This window comes from Phascolarctos cinereus, unplaced genomic scaffold (genome assembly GCF_003287225.1).
Source record: "Phascolarctos cinereus isolate Bilbo 61053 unplaced genomic scaffold, phaCin_HiC Scaffold_7;HRSCAF=346, whole genome shotgun sequence".
Taxonomy (NCBI): Eukaryota; Metazoa; Chordata; class Mammalia; order Diprotodontia; family Phascolarctidae; genus Phascolarctos; species Phascolarctos cinereus.
This window is the reverse complement of record NW_027556180.1, coordinates 101,530,560-101,557,867: the sequence shown is the minus strand read 5'-3', so window position 1 is coordinate 101,557,867 and position 27,308 is coordinate 101,530,560. Positions and strand designations below refer to the sequence as shown.

The window sequence follows — 27,308 nt, the reverse complement described above, 5'->3', positions numbered from 1 at the left end:
TACTTCTTCATGTTGGAACTCTCAATTTCCCAATGTAAAAACCATGCCAAAGTAAAATGCTGAAAAGTTGTTGTATGAATAAGTTTAATCAAAATGTTCATATATGAGATATTAATTTAACTTTAATAGAACCATGTTAATATCCTCTTCAGAGTGTCATAAATCAAATTTTAGACCAAATATCTAAGTGAGTAGGCAGCCAAGATTGATCTTTTCATTTAAGGAATACTGTAGATTTCTGTGTATGACATTTATTTGTGCTATTAGATAGTTAATTCCTTGAAGATAGTGATTGTGTTCTGTCTGAGTTGTATCCAGTATAGTCCCCAGGCATATTACCTGTCACATAATAGGTGACCAAAATTTTTCTGCTCCTGGTGCACCAACGCTTTTACCACCAAATTTTCTACTTTCAATTTGGTATCTCCTTATCTCTGTTTAAATTCCTCCCAAGTCACCAGTGATCTGGAATGAATCTGGGATTTGGAATCAGAGGACTTTCTTCAAATTATGGCTCTGCTACACATTTTGTGGGCAAATCATTCAAAATCTTGGAGCTTCTATTTCCATACTTATAAAATGAGGAAATCTGAGATTTAGGGGTCTCTTCAAGCTCTTAGTTTGTGATTCTGTCATCTCCTCCTATTTAAATTCTGAGCTCTCTTTTTTCAATTTTCATTCTCCTTGACTACTAATTTGACACAACAGGATTTGATGCCGTTGACTCCTGCCTCATTGTAGGTATTTTTTTCTCCTTATGCTTCAAAGAGAGCACACTCTTCTTATTTTCCTCTCACCTCTTTATCCTTTGTTCGTCTCTCTCTTTTTCCCAACTCTTTAAAAGTGGGTGTTTTAAAGATGTTCCTTTTCTATTTTTTCAGAATTTTTTTTGGACCTTTTTGCTCTGACTTCCATGACTTTAGTTTACTTCTATAAAGATGACTTGTAGCTCTTTCTTTCTAATTTCCTGTAGAACATGTATACATATGTATATCCCCTGGATACCTCAAATTCAACTTAGGGTTATCAATTTAAATAATGTGGGATCGACCAATTTGCCACCATCAGTTTAGAACTGGAAGGGACCTTCAACGTTTTACCTCAAAAATGAACTTATCTCTTCTATCAATTTAGTCTCCTTTTTGCTTTCAGGCATTTTCTTTTCTTTTTTTAAAAAAATCTTTACTTCCTGTTGTTCCTATGGTCAAAATTATGTTTTCTTTAATGTTACCTTTTTTTGCTCTCGTGTCCAAGTTTTTAGCAAATGTTCATTTTACCTCTTTAACATCTCTTGCATCTATTTGCTCTTCTCTACTCCCACTGTTGCCATCCTAGTACAGTTTTGTACTATTCTCTTAACTGGTTTTCCCCACCCCTACGATTTCTTTTTTGCCGAACATTGATTATACTGCCTCTACTCTTCCTTATATAGATTTGGTAGTGATGCCATTTTCCTGCTTATAAGTGTTCAGTTATTCTCTATTGCTAGTCAGGTTCATTTCCATAGCCTTAGTTTTTGAGGTCCTTTAAAATCTGCCACCCTAAATTTCCAGTCTTAGTTCATATTTTTTCTTTTCATGCACTTAAGTGTACTTCTGTTATGTGTTGTGTATATTTCCATGCTTGTGTTCACATTGTTCCTAATACTGGCAATTGTCAGCTCTTTCTTCCCTTTACCTTTTTGATTTTCCTATCCTTTAATGCCCAAGTCAAATTCTACCTCATCCTTCCCACCTATCTCACTCTCCAGTCAGTAATGAACTTGGCTCTTTTGGACTAGCACACTGTTATAATATTTTTTAGAAAAATTATAATACACCTGAGGCCTTAATGCTAGATGTTTCTACAGATCTCATATAGTTATGCTTCTGCAGCAGCAAATAGTCATTTCTTAGCTGGTAAAATATAATTAATTTAATTTTTTTTTGATAGTATGCTAACCACACCAAACACCTCCTCCCTTGACTCTTTTCTTCAAGAAAATATATGGCCATGTGGATTATATAATCTACTGTCTTTGGGGTTGTCATCTTTTTTTTTTTCCTAGAGAGCCATGTTTCCCAACATACTTTTCATCATTTCCCCCCTACATATTGAAGTCATTGAGTATTAAATTGTATATTGATTTAATTTTGGAGGTCTTACTGAGTTCTTTGTAAAACAACTATGCCTCCTCATCCCCAGAAATATTGGCTGATGTATAAGGTGCAATTGTTTTCATGGTCATCTTTTTTCAAATACTTAACATGGACCCTGTAATAAGATGACTTAAGTGCATTATGAATTGGTGTTTCTTGTTGCTGTGAAATGAATGACAAAATACTTTGTCAATTTGTGGTATAGTGGAAGGAACACTAGCTTTGGAGATGGAGGACTTGAATTCAAATTCTAACTCTTGACACCAACCACCTTAAATGTCACATCATTTTATGCCTTAGTTCAGGACAAATCTTGCTGTGTTAGTACTAGGTTTCAATGATCTAGGAAAGACTTCTATTTATAATAACTAGAGATAATTCTTTTTTTTTTCTGATGCCTTACAGAGAAGGCAATAATTTTTATTTTAAACATAACTCATGTTGAGATATTATTTTGATTTATGCTCCAACATCCATGAATTATTTCTAATGTTTTGCTCTTTTTAATTGTAACTTGAAATTTGCTGTAACCTCAGAGAATTCTTCTTTCCAAGTGAAAGCAGCATGCTTGTGATAGCAATTAAATGTATAGGAATGCCTGGGATCTATAGAAAGGCAAAATGAAGAGATTTTTGACTTGGGCATGTTTCAAGGGGTTGGCTGCCAAAAATTGAACAGCTAATGCCATGAACAAGAATGTCTAGTGAATATAGTGCTGATGCAGAATTTAGAAGACATCCTACCTACTGAGCTGTGGAAGCCATTTAGAGTACTTGTCATGATGGATTGGTATCTAAGTAGATGTAGACTTCTGTACACTTAAATGTTTCTCATTATAGATCATAAATGAAGTAGGACCAAGACTTGAGATATTAATGCAGTTGAGCCAATAGCCTTCTTTTACCTTTCTATTCTTGTATCATCAGCTTTTCCTTGTTATTAGTGAGGTTGTCTGTGCCAACCTATCTTCCGTAAATATTTTGATGATGATTCTACTTGAAATATATTCAATGGTCTTCAAGTGAACACTTGTGCAATACCATGTTCACAGCAGTGGACACCCTGTTTATGACTATTTTATTTTAAAATGGTGAATCTATTATGAGGCAGTGGAAAGAGCGTTGACTCTGAGGTGAGTGGACCTGGGTTCAAAACCAACTTTGAGCAGGTAACCTTTCTGGACCTCAGTTCCCTCATTTGTAAAATGAAGAGTTTGGATCATATAGTATCTGAGGTGTACCATCCAGTTCTAGAGTAATGATTGCAATTCGTATGTTACATTTTGTAGTACTCGAATACAAATAAAATATTACAGGATATGATAGAAAACAATAACTCATTTAGTAGCAAATTTTTGTTAATAGCAATGAAGCATTTGTGGAATATACTAATTCAGTTCCAAATATTTTAAGTGGTTATAAGTTTTAAAACTGATCATAAAGGTATACCGTGAAAGGCAGTGATGATATCTAGCCTTGAGATTACTGTGGTTAATTTTCCTTGATTGCCTTTTAATGATAAGGTATAAGAAAATTTTTACAGTTAAATATGCCACAGAAAAATGGGTCCAGATTACCATAGAACCCTTTTCCCTTACCCTCATACTCCTTGTCTAAACACCAGATAGTAGCCTGCAAATCATTTCAAACCAATTAATGCCGTTTTTAGTCACAAATTATTGATTTTAGCACAAAATTTATGCAGAATTGCTCCTCTATATAGATTATAAAATAAGCTTTTTAATTGTGTTTTCCAGGAAGATATGAATTTAAATGAAGATAAAAAGGCACCATTGCGGGAAAAGGACTTTAGTGTCAAAAAAGAAATGGTGATGCAATACATGAATACTGCTTCTAAGGTGGTGAGTAAAACTGTAGAATTGAGTGATGCCTTTTATGTTTGACCATAGATGAAAAAAAGAGAACAGATTTTTACCTTCAAGTAGTGCTATAGTTTGTGAGCACCTCTAATCTTAGGTGTTTTGTGAAAATACAGTTAACAGTACAAAAATGGTAGTGAGATAAATACAATTTCAACATTGTTTGGATTAATAGCAGAAACTATTTTAACTTAATTCTTACCTGAGATAGTTATTTTTCTAAGCACATCTAAGAGATTTATCATTATGTTCCTATCTCTCCTAAGGAGTCTGTCGTTGTTAGCATATTTGAAATAGTGCTGTGCACATCTTTTAGCTCTATTTAGGCAAAAGTATGATAATTTTCAAAGAAATAGGATATCAATAGTAAAATGAAAATATTTATCAATATTAATACTCATAATGTAAAATAATAATGTTTCACTACCTACTTAACTGAGTACTTATAAAGAAAGGGTTTTGTAAAGCCTCAGGTATGATATAAATATAAGCTGTTGCTGTTATTAGCAACAACAATAATAGAAAAACCTTAGTCAATGAATATTTGACTTACTTGCCAAGTGTAAAGAGATCTCAGTCAAAAGCAACAGTGAATACAAGTGTCTTTGTAAATTCTTACAATGAAGCATAGTGTGTGGTTACAAATGGTATCAACTCATAAAGCAGAGAGAAGTAATGGAGGAAAAAAACGATTTCAAGAAGGCTTGGCAAGAGATGGAACTCAGGACTATCTCAAGTTCATTTTATGAATATGGAAGGAACATGCAATATGGAAAGATTACCATAAAAGACTGTTTTGATCATTAAAGACATTGGTACCATTATATTTGAACATTTACCATCACAGTTTTAGATTTACTTATAAGGGAGTTGGAAATGTATTATAAAGAGCATCTATGCTGGAGAAGACAGAATTATTTATAAGAGTCTTGAGTGGTCAATTTACAAAATATCTGAAGGAGGGAAAGATATTGAAGATGGTAAAAAAAATCTTTTATACCAAAATAGGTGATTAGGAAGAAATCAGCAGCTATGAGCCTACATTCCTGCCCTCCCATTTATAAAAAACATCTTTATGTGAGCCATCTATACATATATTAAGGGCATCTTTGTTGAAAATACTAGTAGGGAATAAGCAGGACTTTACAAATGATATTCAACAGTGGATCACTTCTTTATTATTTAGTAGCTGACTGAAAGATGTAAAGAATATGAGATCACATTGTCTTTATTGCTGATTATGAGGAAGGATTTTCTTTCTTTCTTTCTTTCTTTTTTTTTTTTTTTGCTAGGCAATGGATCTAAGTGACTTGCCCAGGGTCACACAGCTAGTAAGTGTTATGTGTCTGAGGCCAGATTTGAACTCAGGTACTCTTGAATTCAGGGCTGGTGCTCTAAGGATTTTATTTCTTAGAGCAAAATGCCACTTTAAATTTCAAAACAGTGTTTCTCTTTCATACATCAATGTCATGGAAGATTCTTAGAAGACATAATAACAGAGACACTACTATTCAGTGACTTCCTAGAGGTCAGGCAGGAGATAAGCACAACATGATGCTAAGGCACCCTGCTTTTGTCTCTCTCTTGCCTGACCTCTAGCCTCTTGTGGAAGAAAAAGTGTCATTATATCATAATAGTATCTCCCTCAGTACCAGTCCATCTAGTTTCTAGCCTGGTCTCCTGCCTTGGAGAAGGAGAGTGTCACTTTTCCTTCTTCCAAGTTCTTACTTCCCTAGGCTTTGAAAGGAATCCATCTTGAGGTCATAGTCTATTGACATTGAAAATGTCTCTAAAATTTTTTTCTTGTTGATTAACAAAGTCCCCACTGATCATCCCCATCTCAGTGATTCTGAATCTCTGTAGATCATCATTCAAACGCCATTGTCTCATTCCTTATCTCTATTATCTTTGACATTCCCTACCCTCCCTTACCTCTAATGTCTCATACCAAAGCTGCTCACCCTTTCAACTATGATCTCTGGGATTCCTGCTCCATTGGCAATAGGTTTGCTTTTCATCTTAAATTTTTTCTTTTCCAACTCCCTCCATCTTTTGGGTGTTACTAAAACCTGACCTCTCTGACCCCCTTTTCATTACTGGCTGCTCGTTCCCTCCCTTCAACTCCTGCCCTTATACTTGAACATAGGTACTGATACTCCCTCAAATACTCTAGCTTCCTAGTTTCTCAACTTATTTATTCTCATGAACTACTCCCACCATCCCGCCTCAGACACACACAAAAATATTCATACTCTTGATCTTGCCATCATACCAGATGCGTCACCTCCATGTTTGTGCATAGAAATTGCTTCTAGAGTGACCCTGGGAACAGGAACACCCCCAAACCACTGTACACCATCCTCCCCTGACTCCCAACACTAACACTTGTAGAGATGCAGCCTGGCAACTTTCTCTGTAGGTGCCATAGTTCCCCATATCTTCAGCAGTCACAGCTTTTGAAGACTTAGTAAGTAAAGTTCTCAACACCAAAGTCCTTAATACTATCAAATGATTCTACATTAGAAACTGATTTGATTTTATTAATGGAAATGACATTAAAGAAGGTGAATTAATATGTGTTTTGCTGCTGCACTTTAAACACTTTAAAAAATGGGACCTTTCCATCTAAGTTGTCAGCTGAAACCTCCTATAGATGCAATCAAATGAAAAATAATAGAATGTGGACTCTTTTAGAACAGGGACTGTCTCACTTTTGTATTTGTATTTGTAAAGAGTAGGTTATGGGAGTTGAGGATACTCAGAAATTGGAAAATTAGGGAGTTTTAGTGAGCATAGATATGAATATTGAAGTGTGATAGTATTAGGACAGGAGGAAGGGAGGAGAGGAAGACAATGACCTAGGTGTTGAATTCCTTGAGAAAAGAGGGAGATTGACCTGGGGACTGGTATACCATAGCCATTATAATCAGAACAGGGTGGAAAATTTTTCATAATGTAAACTTTAATGGAGGAGAGTTTACTGAATAATGGGGGTAAATGGGAAGAGTCTTAAAGTGGCAATGAGGGTAAAACAGTACTCCAGCTCTTCCTCCAGGTTAGTATGGCTGGAGTGTGGATCAGTAAGTACTAATATTTTTATTGTGTTACTTACAGCAGGGATCTTTTCTCTGTGTACTTAGTCTATCCCACTTGCTTTTCCCATTTTTGTTTTCTTCAATGCCATTTCTATTTCAAGTTTCTTTGAGATCTTGACGTTAATGTCTAAATATGATAGATTTTATGAACTCTTTGAAAATTTTAGCTGTAAAAGCAGCTGGGTAGAGTGTTAGACTTGAAATCAGAAATATATTAATTTGAATCTTGTCTGTCAGCCTCACTTTACTCATTTGTAAAATGGAGATAGTAATAGCACCCAACTCACAGGGTTTTGGGGATCATGTATAAAGTGCTTTGTAAATCCCGAAACAAATTTTTTCCATTCTCACCTATATGCATCTTTTTATGAATGTCACAGAAGGTCAGAATATATGTTCATTTACCTCAATTCTCTGCAACTAATGTTGGCAGAAAAATTGCAGTTATTTTCATGAGGGACTTTTTCCAACTGCTTTTTATGAAAATGGCAATAAAAGGTGACCAAATAGCCTATTAAATCATGTTTCTTCTTGACTTTGGACATGCAATGGAATCAACTCTGCTAACTCTTTTATTTGCCTTTCTAAGGAAAAACCTGTGAGCTTTCCTTCTATTTAGCTATGACTCACTTTTGTATAATGAAAATATAGTACTTGATGAAATTCAGTTCCTTCAGTAGTATATCCATTCTTTTGCTCTGAGGCCAAATAATATAATAAAAATTAGAAGAAGAGAAAGGATATAATGAAAATCTATAGAATAAAAGAGGAATGAAGGTAGCATTATATAGCAGACTTACTCTTATACTACATATTTACCTCACTTATACACAACCTATGTGCCAAGTCCTTTTCAGAAGCTGACATGATTTTGAGGCATGTGCATATATCTATCATGTCACTGAAGAATCTTGTCCCACCAGTGATTCACTTAGCCAGACCCTTGCTATCCTTTAATTTACTATTTTCCCTGTGGTTTCAGGAAAGCTGGTGATTCAGGAGGGGAAAGGGTAGAAGGGATGGGCCTCAGGCAGTTAAAATAACAAGTGAGAAATATGGTATAAATCTGTCACCTACACTGCTTCCTCAAAAATACAGGTACCAAATAAAGTAAAAGAAACAAATGTAAAAAGATTGAGGATAGAACCTTTAAATAAGTTGGTGAAGTGAAAAATTGTAGGTTAATCATACTTATATCTATCAGAGTGGAAGATAAGTGGTGTTTAATTACACTAAAGGAACAATAACAAGCAACACAAAGGGATAAGAAAACTCTTGATAGGAAGATCGTTCCAAATAAACTAGCCAAGAAACTTATGTATAAAAAAAAGGAAAACATAGGTAAACATATGAGACAAGGAACCAATATAATGAACAAATACTAAGGATGCAATGAAATTCCTGGGGCATGGTAAAATAGTAGAGCAAGTTCTTACTGAATTCCCAAAATAATGAACCAATAGAATTTAAGAATGGTTGAAAGGTTAAAGATGGAAACAAGGGTGGAAATTGGAGGTCCCAAATAAGGAATGAATTAGACAAATGACAAGATTAGAAAATTTAGATTAAACAATGAATTGTCTGAAACAATGAAACAGCTGTGCCTGAAAAAAGAAAATCACAGGTTTCGATCTCAGAAATATAGAGGTGGAAAGAAAATTAATTGAATTAAGTTAAAAGACAAAATGGAGAAACCCACAAAACCTAAAAGGCAAGGCATTTTATATTCAAGATAGAATGCAGTGATATAAACTTAAGAATTTTATATTCCAGCAAAACACAATAAGAGTTTTGATATCTTACTTCAGGCAATCATTTGAGAAAATTGTCTTGAAATATTGGAAATACAGGAGATAAGGCAGATCAATAGAGTCCCTAGGACATTGCCAGAGAGGAAACCTCAAGTTTGAATAACCTAGAAACATCTTGATCCAACTAGATTTTCTATTTCAATAGCAAATATTTTATGAAAATGGAGAAAGACTTACTCATCAGTGGTACAGAATGCTGTTTAGTTATGAGAACTCAAAGGAGAGATTTATATTCCTCCAAAAGCAAAGGAATTTTGTCACCATACCTAAAATAACATATCTAAAATTGAACTCAAGTTAATTATTTTTAAGCATTTGAGGCAAAAGCAAAAGACTGAGACATTTCTTCAAAAGAAGTTAAAAGTGAGCAAGGCACTTTTACAGGTAAACTCATCAAACAAAAGAAACAAGTAAGGTTAACAGTACAGTTAGCCAGAAAATGAAGAAATGAAAACATGTTTTTCATACTTCTACCACAAGACTAGACTTAATAAAAAAAAATCCCATTTGTGAACCTTGGAACATCATCAACAAACTGAAAGGGTGATGAAGAGTAGTGAAAGGAAAGAAAAGGATAGAAATGAGTTAATATTTTATGGACTATAATCTCAGTTCTATCAATAATGAATCAGTATATACTCTTTCTGCAGGGATATAAATACATAATCATTATATAGGCCCTTTTAATTGTTGAAAGTATTTGCCTTTCTTAGTTTCTCTTCACTACTGTGTTTTCATTTCAAAATATCTACTCATCTGTGGTATCTTCATCAAGAATACTTGGAAGTTCTTTAATTAAAAGTCCACTTTTCCTTGTGTAAGATTATATTCTTGATTTTGAACTTTTGTCTTTTATCTTCTGGGATATCATATTCCAAGCTGTACTTCTAAGCTGCCAAGTCTTACGTGATTCTGACTGTTGCTCCTTGGTGACTGAAGTCTTTGAGGCTGCTTTTTTTTTTTTCTTGACCTCCTGGAACCTTTGGATTTTGCCTATTTACATTCCTGGGAATTTTCATTTTATGGTTTCTTGCAGGAAGTGGTTGATAGAGTCTATATTCGTTTTGTCTTCCATTTCTAATAAGTTTGGTCAGTTTTCATGATTTTTAAAAACATGGTAGTTAGGCTTTTTTTTTTTAAATGATTGAGGTTTTCAGGTAGTATAGTGAGTCTTAGATTTTTTTTCTCCCTCATCCATTTTCTACATTACTTGTTTGTGATAGGAAATATCTTTTATTAAAGCTTCTTTTTCGGTGTTTTGATTGTATTCAAATATTTTTAATTATCTCAAGAGTAATTGATCTCTATTTTGTATAATCTAACAGCCAAGGACTCTGTTACTTAGGCAATTTTTTCCATTTCCTTTTTGAAGCTATTATTTATTCTTCCAGTTCTCTATACTAGCACACTTGTTTCCTTTCTTAATTTTTTTTCCTCTAGAGCTCTCATCTCTTATGATCATTCAAAAACCTTTGTTTTCATTTCTTCAGGAACTTAAGTATAGCTTATGGCACACTGATGAATTTCTTTGAGCCTTTGCTTATTTATTATCTGGAATTACTGGAATTTGTTCCTTGAATGTCCCTGGCTTCATAGTATTTCCTTACCATTGGTCTTTTCTTCTGTTTACTCATTTTTCTAGCCTTCCTTCCTACATTTCACTTTGTGTCAAAATCAGGCTCTGTGTACTTATGAAGAGAATAATGAGGCCTTCCTTGATACTGATTTGTTATTGTTTGATGTCTTCACTATTCTTTAAGAATGTCAGAAGTGCTTGCTCACTGTTTGCACTAATGGTGATCTAGGTGAGTCTCTCTGTATTCTGGCTCTCTATATTAGGTAATTTGGTGCCAAGTGTGCCCTGGTCATTGTTCTTCCCCATCCTAGAAAGAGGTATATGAGTCTTAGTTTGGATTCTGACAAAGCTACAGGCTTCAGGAGTTGAATAAATTTCTGGTCTGTGCTTTTATGTCCCATGAATCTAGCATACAGCTTTGTGCTCTAAATTTTCTAATCTTACTGATTGTCCATAGTAGGTTTCCATAGGTGGTGCTTCCAGGCAGGCGTTTTTGTCTGGATCCTTTTCCTAATGGCCCCAGACTTTTGATTGTGTGCTGATGTGGCCTGCCACAGTGCTCTTGCTATACTTCTTGGGTTTTAAAATAATTTCTTGGTTTGGTATTTTTTAAAAAAATTCTTGTTAGAATAGTTTTATAAGAGCTGGACTTTTCTTCCTCTCACTCAGCCATCATGAGAAAGATTTCTCTATTTTTTCTACTATAATATTTCTCGAGGTCATGATATTGTATCTGTCTCTTTTTAAATACTGCAGGTATTATTAATTTTTATTTCCTGTTGGCAGTTACACTAGAATTTTTCCCATCTTCCATCTACAAAATCCTTCTTATTCCCTGATGGAAAAGTCTCTTCAAATTCTAGCTTTTCCTGAGAAGCCTTCCTTGATCTGGAGCGTGGGTTGATGACTTGTATATTCTTGTGAATTGGTCTAAGCAAATAACATTCTGTGAAATAATTTGAATTTTAAAGGCAAAAAAGTCAGAAAGCAAAACCAGTACTATTTTAAATTTTTATCAAATAAGATCCTTTTTTTTTTCTTGAATCATTTCAATTGTGTCTGACTCTTTGTGACCCCATTTTGAGGTCAGGTAGAAACATTTCAGCTCTTCTAAATGAATTAAAATTAATTTTATTTTCCAATTTTAAGTATTTTATAAACAAATATTAAAATATTTTATAAATAGTATTTTAAATCTTTTTTTTTGACACTACATATTTGAACCTAGTCAAGTTACTTACGCTCTTTTTAACCTGGGCAACTCCGTAGAATTTATGTATTAAGTTACAGTCTCATAATCTTTGCATTGTTGAACCACTTTCCCCAATGAGTTTCTTAGGTTGGCTGAAATGATAGCTTCTTCACAGGTAGACTCCTATATTAATTTAGATCATCAGAATTGTTATAATTATGGTTTGTAAAACATTGTACTTATATCTTTCCATTTGATCGTCAATAATTCTTTGAGTTAGGTACTACTGATTGTATTGTCTTTATTATAGTCTTCAAAGTGAGATCCGAAGAGGTTAAGGGATTTTTTTTAGAGTTGGAAGAGAAATTAGAGATTACCATACATAAGACCTTCTTACACAAAAGGAAACAGTGAGATGCAGAGAAGTCATGTGACTTCCCAAGACATCTGGCAGGCATTACGAATGGATGTGTTCTGATTCCCAGTACTGGTTCAGTGCCGCTTTTACTACTGCATCCTATCTTCATTCCCCCTCAATTATAAAGAAAAAAAAGTTCATTTAACTTTATAATTAGCATGCTATGAAAAGGATAATATGTGAATAGAATGAAATTTTGTTATATGATATTCTTAACTGATATCTGGAGTGTTTACTTGCTTAATTCAGTCTAAACTTTCACCAAAACATGCTAATGTTCTATGACTTGAAAATAAATTTAAATAAAATACTAGTGCTTCCCTGCTGGTTTTAATCTCTAATTTCTACAGTCTGTTTATGTATGGATACCATCTTTACACTTTTCTGTCAGCAAGATATGTAAAGTAAATCATGTCCTTTCTTCTTTTTACAGTTAGTAAAGTCTGACTCTACTTTCCCCTATCACTCTCTCCTCTGAAAACTGTCTCATCTGCTTGTGTGTGTCTATAAATTAATGTGTGTTAAATCTATCACAGCATGAAATCACTTGAAGCCTTATGAAGACTAACTTAAAGAACTTAAATTGATTGCAGATGTTGGTGCAATTAAGGAGGCCTGATGAGCACAGAATTTAGTTTATGTGATTAGAATATAAAATTTATTTTTCTTAAATTGTAGTGAAATATTCCATGTAAATGTAGTTCATGGATGCTTGATATTTTTATAACTTAAAAATTGTTTAGAAAAATGGAATGTGCCATGTGACACCTTATGAAATTACCTGTAACACTTTGAATTTTAAGATATTTTGTACATCTTATGCCTGTAGTAGAGTTTCAGTGTAAAGTAATTGAAATAGGATTTGAATGATTATTACCTTAATTTGCTTTCTAGATAAGTTTTCCACTTTTGTGGAAAATAATAATTTGTATTAATATTTTTCTAAAATTAAAATTGCTTGGAAAATATTTGGTGCTGGGACAATGTGAAAGCACAAAATAGTAAATTGCTTGGGCCAAATTATAAACTTTTTATGGATCAAATAAGAAGCATTTATTGAATGCTATTTTCCAGGCATTATGCTTGCTGCCAGGGACAGAAAGACAAAAGTGAAACCATCCCTGACCTGCAGGAAGTCATTTTTACCTTCTAAAGGGAAAGACAACATATATATTTAAAAGTATATGTTGCTTGGATAAAAAATGAATACAAGTCAGTTTTGAGAGGGAGAACAGTTCCTAGTATCTGGGCAAGGGTGAGTGGGTGGAGGAGGACTTCATGCAGAAGATTGCTCTTGAAAGAAATTAGAGATTTCAAGATTCTAAGAGAATGCAAAAGCTTAATAATGGAAAATGGAGCAGAATATGTGAAGAACAGCAAATGGGCCATTACACCTGGACTTTGAAATATGTGGAGAGTATTGCTTCTCTTACAGAGGTTAAAAGAGCAATAAATACCAAATAGAGCATTAAAGCATTGAAGAGCATTAAATACCAAATAGAGGACTTTATATTTGATCCTTAGGGTTAGAGGTAGTCACTGGAGTAATAGAAAATGAAATGGAGTGGAAGGTGGGAGTGACATGGTCAGAGTCTTTCCTATGCTTTGGTATTGTTTGGTTGTTTTTCAGTCATGTCTGACACTTTGTGATCCCATTTGGGGTTTTCTCGTCAAAGATACTGGAGTGGTTTGTCATTTCCTTCTCTAGCTCATTTTACAGATGAGGAACTGAGGCAAACAAGGTTAAGTGACTTGCCCAGGATCACACAGTAAGTATCTGAGGACAGATTTGAACTCAAAAAGATGAATTTTTCTGACTCCAGGTCCAGATTTTTGTCCACTGAGCCACCTAGCTGCCTCTTCCCATGCTTAAGGAAAATCATTTTGGCAGCTATGTCAAGGATGCATTACAGTAGGTAGATATTTGAGTCAGGGAGAACAAATAGGAGACCATAATAATAGTCTAGGGGAGAGATGATGAAGGCCTTAACCAGGGCAGTCTTGTGGAAATGGGAAGAAGACATATGTGAGAGATGTTAAGGAAATTGAAAGCACAAAATTTGGCAAGTGATTAGATATGTGGGGTGAGAGGGATGAATTGTGGCCTATGCTGAGGTTATAAACTTAGGTGGCTGGAAGTATAGTAGGGTGATGCCCCTTAGCGATTAACAGAATGTTCAATAGTCTGGTGTGTTTGAGGGAAAATTAAAGAATTCTTTTTTGGATATGATGAATTTGGTATACCTTTAGGATATTGGAAATGTCTATTAACAGTAGATGATTCAAGACTGGAGTCCAGCAGAGAATAGAGCTGGATATGTTGATATGGGTTTTTTATGGCTAGAAATGGTAGAAATGAACCCATGAGAGCTGACCAAGTTAATCAATGAGTATATTGAGAAAAGAGAAGGCTCAGGGCAGACAGAGCCTTGAAGTGCACCCAGAGTCGGTGGGTATGGCATAGAAAATGGAATTGCAAAGGAGATTGGAAAGCAGCAGTTAGACAGAAACCAAGAGAGAAGAGAGCTTCTGGGAAGAAAAAGTGATCCACAGGGACAAATGTTGCTGAGTGGTCAAGGAGATGATTCTGAAAAGGCCATTAGATTGGTAATCATGGAGAGAGCCAGACTACAGAGGGATTACGCTGCATGATAGGGGTAGGGCAGGTAGAACTCTGTCTCCTGGTATCAGTGGTCTTGAGTATAAAGTACTGAAGAAGAAAGGGTTTTCTGTTTTTTATTCTTAGAGTCATTTTACCTGTTGGGCTGTAAATTAGGAGAGAATGTATGAAATCTGAAACAATTCCATAACAAGAATAAGTAGATAGGATGGTGTGTTCATTTTCAGTTTACTTCAGATTGATTCATGGACATTAAGTAATTAAATCCATCAATTTCTGCAACACATAAAATGTTATAGGCATTAAGACTACCATATGCTCTATTAAATCAATAACTGAAATAGAGATACTATTTCTTTTAGTATGATAATCCTAAGATACATTATTTAAAGTATAGCTCAGTACTTAAGAGTCTATAATTTTGCTAGTAATAATAACGTGTTTTAAAGTTTTTACTTTATAAATATCCGATTTTATGCTCACAGCAACCCTGAGTGCTATTATTATCTCCATTTTACAAATGAGGAACCGAGACAGAGGAGGTTAAATAACTTGCCAAGGGTCACCCAAGCATTAATTGTCTCAGGCATGATTTGACCTCAGGTCTTGGCTTCAGCTACAGCACTGTTTTCACTGTGCCACCTAGTTAACTTGCTGAACTTCCATTTAAACAAATCCTAAACCCTCTAAAATTAGGAGATGGTCTTCAAACATTGTTGGTGCGCGCCCCCCCCCCCCCAAATCTGTCATCCTATAGCCAACCTTATGATGAGCCTTTCTAAATCAGATAGGCTCCTCCTTAGGATGTTACATCATTTAATGGTGAGTAGTTTGTGAGGAAGGTAATGAACTGTGTATGGAAAGTAAAAATTATTTTTATATATACCAGAAGTTTGCATTGTTTTGAGGTGATGGAAATGATAACATAATATAGTGATAAAAAGTATGACTCAGGTAATGTACAAGATAGTGGCCTTCTAGTTTTTAAATTTAGTTCGCTAAGCGTTTATTGAGGATTCGTTAGAGGAGACTTGGCAAGCAATTTGCCTGGTCTCTTGCTGGTTTCCCTAGTACTTTGAGCATTTCAGTTGTTAGGTTGTAACTTCTGGGGGTTACAGTAGAGGGGATTCTTTGTTTCAAGTGGGTTAGTCCATGTGGCCTCTGATGTCCTTTTCAACTCTGAGATTCTTTGTGAATAAAAATCTTATAACACCTACAACTTTGATAAAACAAAATATAGAAAAAATTATATTCAGTTGGTTTATGTATATGAGAAAAATCCTGTTGATGGTGTGGATTACAGCTATTACATTTTGAGATGAATTTCTTGATCTCTCCCAGCTGCTAGTACTTTCTCCAAATTACCTTGTATTGATTTTTTATATGCTTATAGATATTCATGTTTCTCTCTTTTAATGTCAGCTTCTTGAGGGCATGGACCTTTTAATTATTTTGTCTGTATCTCTACAGTGCCTAGCACAGAGCCTGGTGTGTAGTAGATACTTAATAAATACTTATTGAGTATCACATTTCTAGGCAAAACAATACTGCAAAAGCCTTAACGACTTTGTAGTATTTTGCATTTTGGGCTTATTCATGTACTACTGAATAGATTTGGAGGAAAATCACAAAATTCTGCATGTATAAATTTATATTACATAATCTCAATTGGGCCCTCACTGCATTAAGGCAATCCTTTTACATCTCCCTAATTGATTCACTAAACCATGTAAAAGGATTCCCACAGGCTCAATATTGACCTGGGAAACTTAATAGTAACCCTATGTTTTATTGTATTTTTATTTTGTCAACTGTTTTCCAATTATACTTTAATTGGTTTGGGTAGTATTTAAGACTATTGGAAGTGTTGTGTTTGACATCTCTATGCAACTCCATTTACCACAGTGACTATTTGAAAACTTTTCGTCCCTAATTGGCTTGCAGTACTAACATTGTAATGAGTTTTTTGTTGTTTTGAATTCAGAGTTCAGTTTGGCCACAAATGCTGCATTGTGGACTGAGAAAATTGCTTAGAATTATGGAAAACAAATAATTATGTATCTAGTGAAAGGATAGATCAGATAATGTAATTTGAGAATACTGATGTTTGGATCTTTTGTGAACTTTTGAAATTTTGTTACACACTTTTTCCCTCCAGTGGAGTGCCCTCTCCCATTCTTTTTTTTAAGTACAATTTTTTAGTATAATCAATAAAGTCAAAGAGATAATAAACCAATCACTGTCTATATCAGGCAATTATTTTGTGACTTTTCATATAGGACAAATAGATTTTTATCCTTCACCATATTGTTAAATAACGCAGGTGACACAGGAGGAGAGAGTGAGGCTGGTCACTTTCCATAGCCCTGCCTCACTTAAATCCAATTCACTTGCAAGTCATGACCTTACCTTCCTGATGTCATGGTCCTTTTTGAGAATGAAGAGCAAACAACAACAACAACAACAACAACAACAACAACAACAACAACAACAAGGGTTGGTAACATAGGGAAACATTTTATATTTAATCAGTTTTATTGTAAACCTTTGTCTCTCCTCTCCTCCCTTGAATTTGAAGTATAATTAGATGACCAGTATGAAATGAAAATATATGATCATGGTAACTGACAATAAAATTGAACAAATTATGTCATATCTCAAGTAAGACGGGCCCACTGGGGGAGACTGGCAACCCAGGTTAGCTGTGTATTAAAGAAAAAGGTATTTTCTTCTTTACTATCCATCCTTCCAAGGAAAGGACTTCAACTAAGGCCAGGACTGGGGTGGGGGGGTTGTCTTTGGTGTCCTGAGCAAAGGAAAAGACATACATAGATCAAAGGAAGAGGTCTTATTAGTAGATGAAAAGACTTCCCATGAGTGAAGGGAGACCTTTTTGGTGAAGGAAAGGACCTTAAGATCCATGGAGAAGAAGAGATTTAGAACTTAGCTCCTAAGATAAAAAAAATAAGTCCCCAAATTAACAGAAAAGTCCTCAACAAAACTGATTCTTGACTCCTTAGTAAAGGAGTGGGGCTTTAGTGGCACAAACTCAGAAGGGTAAATTATTTAAAAACACCTGTGATCAAAATCTCAAAGTAAAAAGTAGTTTTCTCACAAGAACAATTAGAATTCATAGATCAAATGAAACAAGAGTTTTAAAAGTATAAAAATGATATTAGAAATGAAATTAGAAATGAAATGAGAGCTTTGGGGGAGAGATTTCAGGAATGAATTATCAGCTTAATATAAGAGGTACAAAATATTAATCTATTACTAGACTCCTTAGGAGTTTGAATGGACAAAATAAAAGTTAATGACATTGTGCAACCCCAAGAAATACTAAAATGAATTCAAAAGATTTTTAAAAATTAAAGAAAAAGTGAGACATTTAATCAAATTATCATTAAAGAGATCAGTGGTAGATAACTGAACCACTGAAATCCTTGTACATAAAAAAGAAACTGGATATCATGTTATAACAAAGTCATTAAAGAGTACTGTCCAGGCATATTAGAACAAGAGGTTAATGTGAACAAAGAATCCGCTGATCACCTCCTGAAAGAAACCCTAAAATGAAAGCTTGAATGTTATTCAAGGAATGTTATTGCAAAATCCAGAGCACATACATACAACATATACCGCTCCCCCTCTAACGCATTGTTTATGGAAATAAAGACAGACCTAAAAAATTTGGAAAATGGTGATTGCTTATGAATAGACCAGCCAATATAATGAACATAACAATATTACTAAAATTAATTTGCTTGTTTAGGATCATACCAATTAAACCACCAAAGGATTATTTGATAGGACTAGAAGAGAAATAATGAAATTCATAGGCACAAAAAGTCAGGAATCTCCAGAGAAATAATGAAGAAAAGCGGAAAGTCCTTCCTTTCCTCCTTATCACTTTCAGGATAAAATACAAAAATCCTCTGTTTGGTGTTCAAAGCTGTTTATAACTTAATGTGTCCTTCCTCCCCCTGCCCTACTCTACCTTTTCATCTTTATCCTTTATATGCTCAATGTACTTTTCGATCCATTGACACTAGCCTCCTTGCTGTTCTACTCTCCATCCAGGCTCTGGTTATTCTCTTTGGCTGTTCGGTATGCCTGGAATGCTTTCCCTGAAATTTCATCTCTACCTACTGGTTTTCCTGGCTACCGTCAAGTCCCAGCTAGAATCCCACCTTCTCTAGGAAGCCTTTTCTGGTCCCTCATTTCTAGTGCCTTCTACCCTATTTCCAATTTATCCTCTATATAGTTTGCTTCTTGCTTCATCTATCAGATTGTGAGCTCCTCAAGGGCAGGGACTGTTTTCTGTTCTTCTTTTCCCAAATGTTTGGGGGTGGTACATAGTTGACACAATAATAATGCTTATTGACTGACAGATTTTCTTAAAGTGCCCATCTCTAATTGTGCCACTCATTAAACTTCAGTCCTTTACTATTGATTCCAGGGTAGGATAATATTTATAAAATGCTTAGCTAAGTTCCTGATACTATGCCTGGTACTCACAAATGCTTTTTCCTTATCTTTATCTTGTCATTATAATAATTTTTTAAATAAATTTTATTGTGAACATGATGTAGTATGCAAATATAAAAAAAGATATGTGTGTGTGTGTGTGTGTGTGTGTGTGTATGTGCGCATGTGTAGTTAGTGTTTGTGCTCAATTTTACTGATACTGGTACAAGATGAAACAAAGTTTGGAGACTGCTGTCCTTTTCTCCTAATACAGCTAGATAGTTTTTTTAATTACTCAAGAGTTGTTGAATAGACTAAACTTTTTAAAGTTGAGCTCTCTGAGGTAACCAGGAGGTATATTGCATCCTTTGGGGAATGTGTAACATGCATGCACCAGAGGAGAAGTGAAATGGTTAATAGACTAGTTGCCCCAGGAGACTTCCTGCTTATGGGCATTTCAGATATTGCATTTCCTGCTGGTGAATTAACATAATGGCATGCTGCATTGTAGGCTTGAGGAAGGCAACACACAATCTGATCTTGACTTCTTACACTGCAAAATTCTACATATGTCGCACAACGTCTGTGAATTGGAAATTACCTAAAAATAAGAATAAAAAGCTGTATGTAATGTTCTAACATAGTAGAATATATATATATATATTTTTGGATCTTCACATTTGAAAAAAAAATTCTGATTCCTTTTCTGTTGTTTTGACTTGGATAAACAGACAATAATCTTTTGTTTTGTTTTGTTTTTTGTTTTTAGGCAATTGGGGTTAAGTGACTTGCCCAGGGCCACACAGCTAGTAACTGTCAAGTGTTTGGTCTGAGGCTGGATTTGAACTCAGGTCCTCCTGACTTGAGGGCTGGTGCTCTATCCACTGCACCACCTAGCTGCCCCCACAGTAATCTTTTTTAAGTAATGCTGTAGAAGATAATGATTGTAGTCATTGCCATAAACCATGTTCCCTGACTAATCATGTTCATTTATAAATGTGGTGGCAGGGATCTAATGACTTGAGCTTCTGGGGAATACCAGTCCTTCCACTCTGCTTTATGTTGCATTGCTATATCATATTTGTCAGCTTACTGTGAGATATGCAAAGTGTCTACATACAAGTCAACATGGGATAGTGGACTGACCTCTTCATTGAATTGTTCATAGCTATTTAAAACCATCCACTTGACTGTGGAAAATGTTTACCATATAATTATGCTTCATTTTGTTGGTAATGGGAACTACAATATAGCTTTATTTTGCCATGTAAATGATATCCAAAATGACTTTATGATCATGAAAACAAGAAAATGGACCAAAGAAATAAACACTGGAAAAGAGAATCAACTAAATTTTCAGATGAAATGCAATCAGTGAGGGAGAGACAAAGAATCTGTTCAAAACTGGTAGTACAGAAATGATTACTGTGCTGCTACAGGTAAGATAGCAGAGAAAAAGATAGTTGAGAGTAGGTAAACAGATGTAGTGATGGAAACAAGAATGTGGAGCAAAGTATTGCTTCTCATGCCTTGCAATCTATAAACAAAATGAAAGATGTCAAGAGTACAGCAAGAGCTTTTCTTAATGTGCTACCTTTGGTATTTCAAAATAAAATATATTGAAGAATAAAAAACTTTAAAATAAATGTTGGATAAACTTTCCCATTTTTGTGGTGATACCAAGCAGCCTCATGTTGCAAATATATTTTGATATTAAGAGTAAAGCTCTCTAAGTATTTTCGTCTGCATAGCTAATGGACCTGAAGTTATATAATGCTGAGTACACTTTTTTCCTCTTTAAAGCTATTATGTGAAATAAAAGAAACATAAGAGAAGCTATCTTTGGGATTCCTGATTACCCAATTGACACAATGTTTTCTTGCTATCATTTTCTCTCATCCATACCTGTATGATGGTAGGACATGGATTAGAGGAGAAATTTTGCAGATGAGCAGCCTGAGAGAGAGAGAGAGAGAGAGAGAGAGAGAGAGAGAGAGAGAGAGAGAGAGAGAGAGAGAGTTTTAACTCAAGTTTTTTCTCACGTAAGATTTTGGTCTCTTAGAATAATTCAAGTTTGGTTTCATCTCCTTTCTCTGTCTCCCCACAAATGATTTTTCTTATTCCCTTCCTTATTTTACCTGAAATTCTGGGAAAGTCGTTAGCTTTCTCCAGTTGTGTTTTACTTTTTCCTTCTTCCTAAATGATAGAAAGCTACCCTGGCTTTTCTTAGCATCTGTCATAGGTCCTGTAAAAACTTATGTTTTTTAATGACTGATTGTGTCCACATGTCCTTATCAAGCAAATGATATGCTATAAATAGTGGAATCCTTTAGGGAAATATATATGCATTTTTACACAAGTTAAAAAAAACTATTAATGAGAATCACTTCCTTACCCTGTGTGCAATATTCAAAATACTGTATTATAAGTTATATGTATTTTGAAACTTCTCAATTGAATAGAAGTATGAGAATTAACTATAAATGTTGCCTTGAAACTTTTTCTCTAAATCAAAATCTTAACAGATATAAAAACTGCTGAAATTTAACTTAGCCTTTTGTCCTTTAACCTCTGGAAATCATGCATGCATTTGAACCTATTGCTCTTCTTTAGCTGTAGTAAGATCTGTTACCTAGGCTGATTCCTTGGCATTCCAGGTAGAACAAAAGAATTAAAAATTCTTACTGTTTATTCCCTCTTATTTGAAATATCCTGACTTCTCTATAATTTCCTGGGATTTTGATTATCAGGCCAAAACCTATTACGTATCATTTTTCAACCAGTCACTCAGTCAACAGATATGTTTAAAGTGCTTACTATGTACCGTGCAAAGTGCTGAGAAAACAAAGAATAAAAAAAAACCAACCACATACACACAACATTGTTCCTATCTGAAGGAGCTCACATTCTAATGGGGAAACAACATATCAATAACTGAGCATACACAATCAAGTTAATATAAATGGAATGCAATTTCAGAGGGGAGGAACAAGGATAGGAGGAAGGAACTCCTGCAGATAGTGGGATTTGAGCTGAGTCATGAAGGAAGCCAGTGAAGCTAAGAAATAGATTGGGAATAAAAAAAACAATCCGGGCATAGGAGATAGCCATTGTAAAGTAGGGAGTTAAGAGTGTCTTGTGTGAGGAACCTTAAAGAGACCAGTGCCATTGGATTGCACAGAATGCAGCATAGTGAAAATATAAGAAAATTTCACAGGCAGGAAGGATCCCATTGTGAAAGGCTTTAAATACCAAATAGAGGGCTCTATATTAGATCTTTTAGATAAGAGGAGCCATGGGAGTTTATTAATCAGAGAGGGTGCATGGTTAGACATGAGCTTTAGGAAAATTCTTTTGGCAGTTTATGGAGCATGGATTGTAGTGGGGAGAGATTTAAGGTTTGGAGGCCAGTTAGAAGGCTATTACAGTTCTCTGGGAGAGAGGTAGTAAGTGCTTCTAGGTAAGGTGGTAGCTGTGTGAATGTAAAGAAGAGAACATAGATGAGAGCTGTTGTGAAAGGAGAAACAAAAGGTTTGATAATGGATTGGATATCTGGGATGAGTGAGACGGATGTTCAGTGTCCAGGATGACATTGAGGTGGCAAGCTTGGGTAATTGGGAGGATGGTGATGTCTCTGATAGTAATAGGGATTGAAGAGAGGGAGTGGATTTTGAGGTAAACAATATGTTATTGTGGAACATGTTGAACTTAAAATGCCCAGGTCAGATGTATCAAAGGTAATTGATAATGCATGAAGACCTCAGGAGAGAAACTAAGACTGGGTGTGGGTCTTTTCTCAACCCTCAACCTTCTTAACTTTTATGTAACCTGTGATGCTTTCAGTGATCCTCTTTTCCTTGATACACTCTTCTCTAGGTTTTTGGGGCATTATTCCCTTCTAGTTTTCCTCTTATATATTTAACTGCCTCTTAGTCTCTTTTTTCTCTTTATGGGTTTCCTGAAGAGCTCTGTTGTAGGCCCTCTTCTTTTCTCCCTCTATACGATTTCACTGGCTTGATCTCATCAGCTCAGATGCATTCAGTTATGTCTCTGTGCTGATGATTCTCAGATCTACTTATCCTGCCCTGAATTCTTGACGTATTCAAAACTGAATTTGATATCTTTTCCCCCAAACCCTTCTCTCTTCCTAACTTCTATATTACTGTCAAAATTACCACAGACAAATCTCTCCCCACTACAATCCATGCTCCATAAACTGCCAAAAGAATTTTCCTAAAGCTCATGTCTAACCATGCACCCTCTCTGATTAATAAACTCCCATGGCTCCTCTTACCTAAAAGATCTAATATAGAGCCCTCTATTTGGTATTTAAAGCCTTTCACAATGGGATCCTTCCTGCCTGTGAAATTTTCTTATATTTTCACTATGCTGCATTCTATGCAATCCAATGGCACAGTTTGCAATCTAGGTGTTATTCTCAGCTTCTCTCTCTCTCTCATTCCATAGCTGAGACTTGTTGATTTTACCTGTGTAACATCTCTCACATACTCTGCTCTTCCAACACTGCCCACCGCTTTGGAGCAGGCCCTCATCAAATCACACTTGGGCTATAACTGTAACTACTCCATTTCTTCCTCTACTTAGCTGTCACAGTGATCTTCCTAAAGCCAGGGCTAACACTCTCACCCTCATATTTAATAAACACCAGTGGCTCCTTAAATGCCCTATAAAGGCACATAAAACCCTACTTTTTTAATTTGCTTACTTAACAAGTGTGTTTTTCTTTCAAAATATATGACTGACATTTTAGATATATTCTCTTTTTGAGTTATATTTAGTGTAGTGTGTACCCGAGTTAATTAACCATATTGACAATATCTTCTGTTATTTTTTGAACTGTAATAATTAAATTGTTTTTTTACAGTACAGTAGGTCCTACATATTAGGTGCCGTTAAGAAATGTTTTCTGATTCACTTGACAATAATAATTGCTATTTTTATATACAGTTGTGTGCCTGTGAAGGAATTAAATGTTCATATGACTAAAGTAATTTTCAGCCTGTTACCCTGTTTTGGTGTAAGATTTGCTTTAATATGACCACATAAATATGATTTTGATACTAATTTTATTTAAGTGATATGCTTTATTGGTTACCTTTCATGCCAAAATTGAATTTTTATTTTTCTTTACTTTAACCATTTCATTGATCCTTATGAATTACTTTCTTTAGTCTATTAATACTTATACTTTCACCACCTAACACATTAAAAAAAATTGCTTAGTAATATATTGGGTAGAGTACTGAGACTGGATGTCCTCAAACCCTTACTGGTTTTGTGATACCTGATGAGTCACTTAAACTCTGTCTGCCTCAATTTCCTCAATTGTAAAATGGGCATAATAATAGTATCTATCTCATAGGGTTGTTGTGAAGATTAAATGAGATAATATTTGTAAAGTACTTAGCACAGTGCCTGGCACATAGTAGTTACTTAATAAATGCTCGTTCCTTTCCTTTTTCTCTTTCCCTAGACCACTTATATTTTCTGTATTGAACTAACATTTTACTATTAGTGGTACTAGATTTGGCTACTTTCCCTTGAATATATTTTAATACTGTAGAGTTTTTTCTTTCTTTCTTTTTTTTTTTTCCATTTCTCACTTTTCATGATTTCCAGGAATAAATTTGCTAACATGCAGAGATTTAAGACTTTATGGGTGCTTTCCATCTTTTATGTTTTCCTATTATATTTTGGGTTGGTTATTATGATATTTATTTTTGAGTTTTATTTGTGTCTTTTGTTTTAATATAAACGATTTCTGGATATAGTGCCCTTTTCAACCTCTACTCTGCACATATACCTTGTAAGTCTCATCTGGCAAAAAGGGGGGAAAAGTTAAGTAAAACCAATCAATATTTATTATAACATTTATATCAGATTTAAAAAATCAGCTATTTTAATGAGCAAAAATATTTTTCATGGAGCTATAATTTTTGGACATTATGGCCTATGAGTTTATATATTTAGGAATGAAATGGTTGCAATCTATTTGTGGATTACATATGTTTAAAAAAAGATTTATTACTTTTGTTATTTTTGTACTATCAAGAAGCCATCACTCAGCATAACTTTTAAAAATGTTATTTTAAAGGGATGTCTGAAGAGTAGCCGGCAAATATCACCACAGGAATTCATCCATGAACTGAAAATGGGAGCTGCGGACGAAAGACTTGTTACATGCTTAGAGTCCCTTCGGGTGTCTTTAACCAGTAATCCTGTCAGGTAATTCATCTGCCATAAAACCATTATGTCAGGTAGAAGGATTTAACAGATACAGTGAATTTATGATTTATATTTTCACTGAATATACTTCCATCATACTATTTTCACTTTAGCAGTTTAATAACTTCTGACTGTTAAATCTGAGTTTGTGTTGAACCATTGCATCTATTTGCTTTATCTTTGGAGGGTATCATCTAGTTGTGATGTCTTTTGGAGTTGATTAATTTTGTGTATGTGTGTGTGTGTGTGATACACACACACACACACACACTATTTGTAATCCTGTGAATATTTGAGTGAAAATATGTTGTTGGGAGATTTGAGAAGAGGAGGAAAAATATTTCTCCTTGTATCTGGTTTTCTTCTCCCCTTGAGTTTTATCTCTCTTTTACAATGTGTCTATTTTTTCATGACTTTTGTTCTGACTTCACTTCAGTCTCACCTGTCAGTGGTTAGTGATGTAAGTCATAGTCTGGCTTACATTTAGTAGCTGTAGATTGTCATCATCATCATCATTATCTAATAGCTAGCATTTATTACCTCATATAATCCTCACAACCTTCCTGTGAGATAGGTGCTGTTACTATCTCTCTTTTACAGATGTAGAAATAAAGGCTTAGAGAAGTTAAATAGTTTTCCAGGGTCATTTTTAAAACAAATGTTAGAAACAGAATATGAACTTAGGTCTTCCTGATCCAAATCTAACGTTTTATCCTTTGCACCACTTAAGTCAGCTATTTGGGTCTCTATCCCAAACATATACTTGTAGTGAAGAAGAGTAGTTCATTGTTTCAGGAGAGAAAACTGCCCAGTGGCAAGCATTAACACTCGTCTTTCTCAAAACAAAGAAACAAAAAAAAAACCCACTGATAAACTTCAGCAGGTAGATTGAAACCAGGTCATGGAAGGTTTTAAATGCAAGACTGAGGAATTTGTATAGCAGTATCCTTAATAAAATATAGTTCCCAGAGTGGGACACAGGATAGTTCATATATAGTGCAACTAGCTTTGATAGCAGATTACTATCACTTTGCGGTCCTGTGATACTATGTTACACAGAAGTATCATGTTATTAACTCATTGAACTTTTGATTTATTAAAACCTTCAGATCTTTTTTCAGTCAAACTTCTTCCTGGATCTGTTTGGGCCAGGAACCTGGAACCCATTTAGAATTGATAGGTCCTCTTTTATTTCTTGCTTACCTGTATTTGGCCTCAATATCTGTATTTGTTCTAGCCTTCCTTTGCAACAAAATAGATGAAAGGATAATAGCAGTATATTTGCTTTTTTTAAACATTAAAGCTCTCTATAAATAAGAGTTGTTATAATCAATATTCTGTCATTCATCCCTGTGGTAGACATCCCTGTTCTTGGTACTTTTTAAAAAATCATCCTTAGCATTTTTTCTAGAGCCTAGTTCACTTGGATTCTTGCTATATTATTATCCTGCCTTGTCTGTGTGACCTTGGTTAGATCTTTTATATATGTACCTTTTGAAAATTAGTTTATTGGAAGGTTCACAGTGAGATCTCTTTGGATTACTCGCCCCTTTTTATTCTTGTTTGGGAGAAAGATGTAATGTAGATTTTTCAGAGTTAGAGATTAGCAAACTAGACCACGGGGAAAGAGACAAGAGATTATATGCAAGTAGCAAGCACACCACTGAAATAACTGACCATAGGGTTCAGGATAAATAGAGAGGAAAGTAAAGTTAGTACACGGTTTAATGGACTGCAAGAATAAGGGAGGGGTATACAACAGTGGTGTTAAACCCAAATACAGACCAGGGCCACTAAACTGTACATAAGGACCTGTGTGCGTGCAGATTGACTTAGAAAACTATATATTAACAGTATGTTTTATTG

At 34.7% G+C, this 27,308-nt stretch overlaps 1 protein-coding gene across 1 annotated transcript in view; it reads left to right on the top strand.

The window, feature by feature from the left end:
* Positions 1-27,308, top strand: part of DIAPH3 (diaphanous related formin 3) — a 447,621-nt gene that overhangs the window by 82,254 nt on the left and 338,059 nt on the right. The window contains exons 4-5 of the mRNA XM_021006402.2: positions 3,895-3,999; positions 25,312-25,442. Of these exons, the coding sequence (XP_020862061.1) occupies positions 3,895-3,999; positions 25,312-25,442 (236 nt within the window). The remainder of the gene's footprint in view (positions 1-3,894; positions 4,000-25,311; positions 25,443-27,308) is intronic.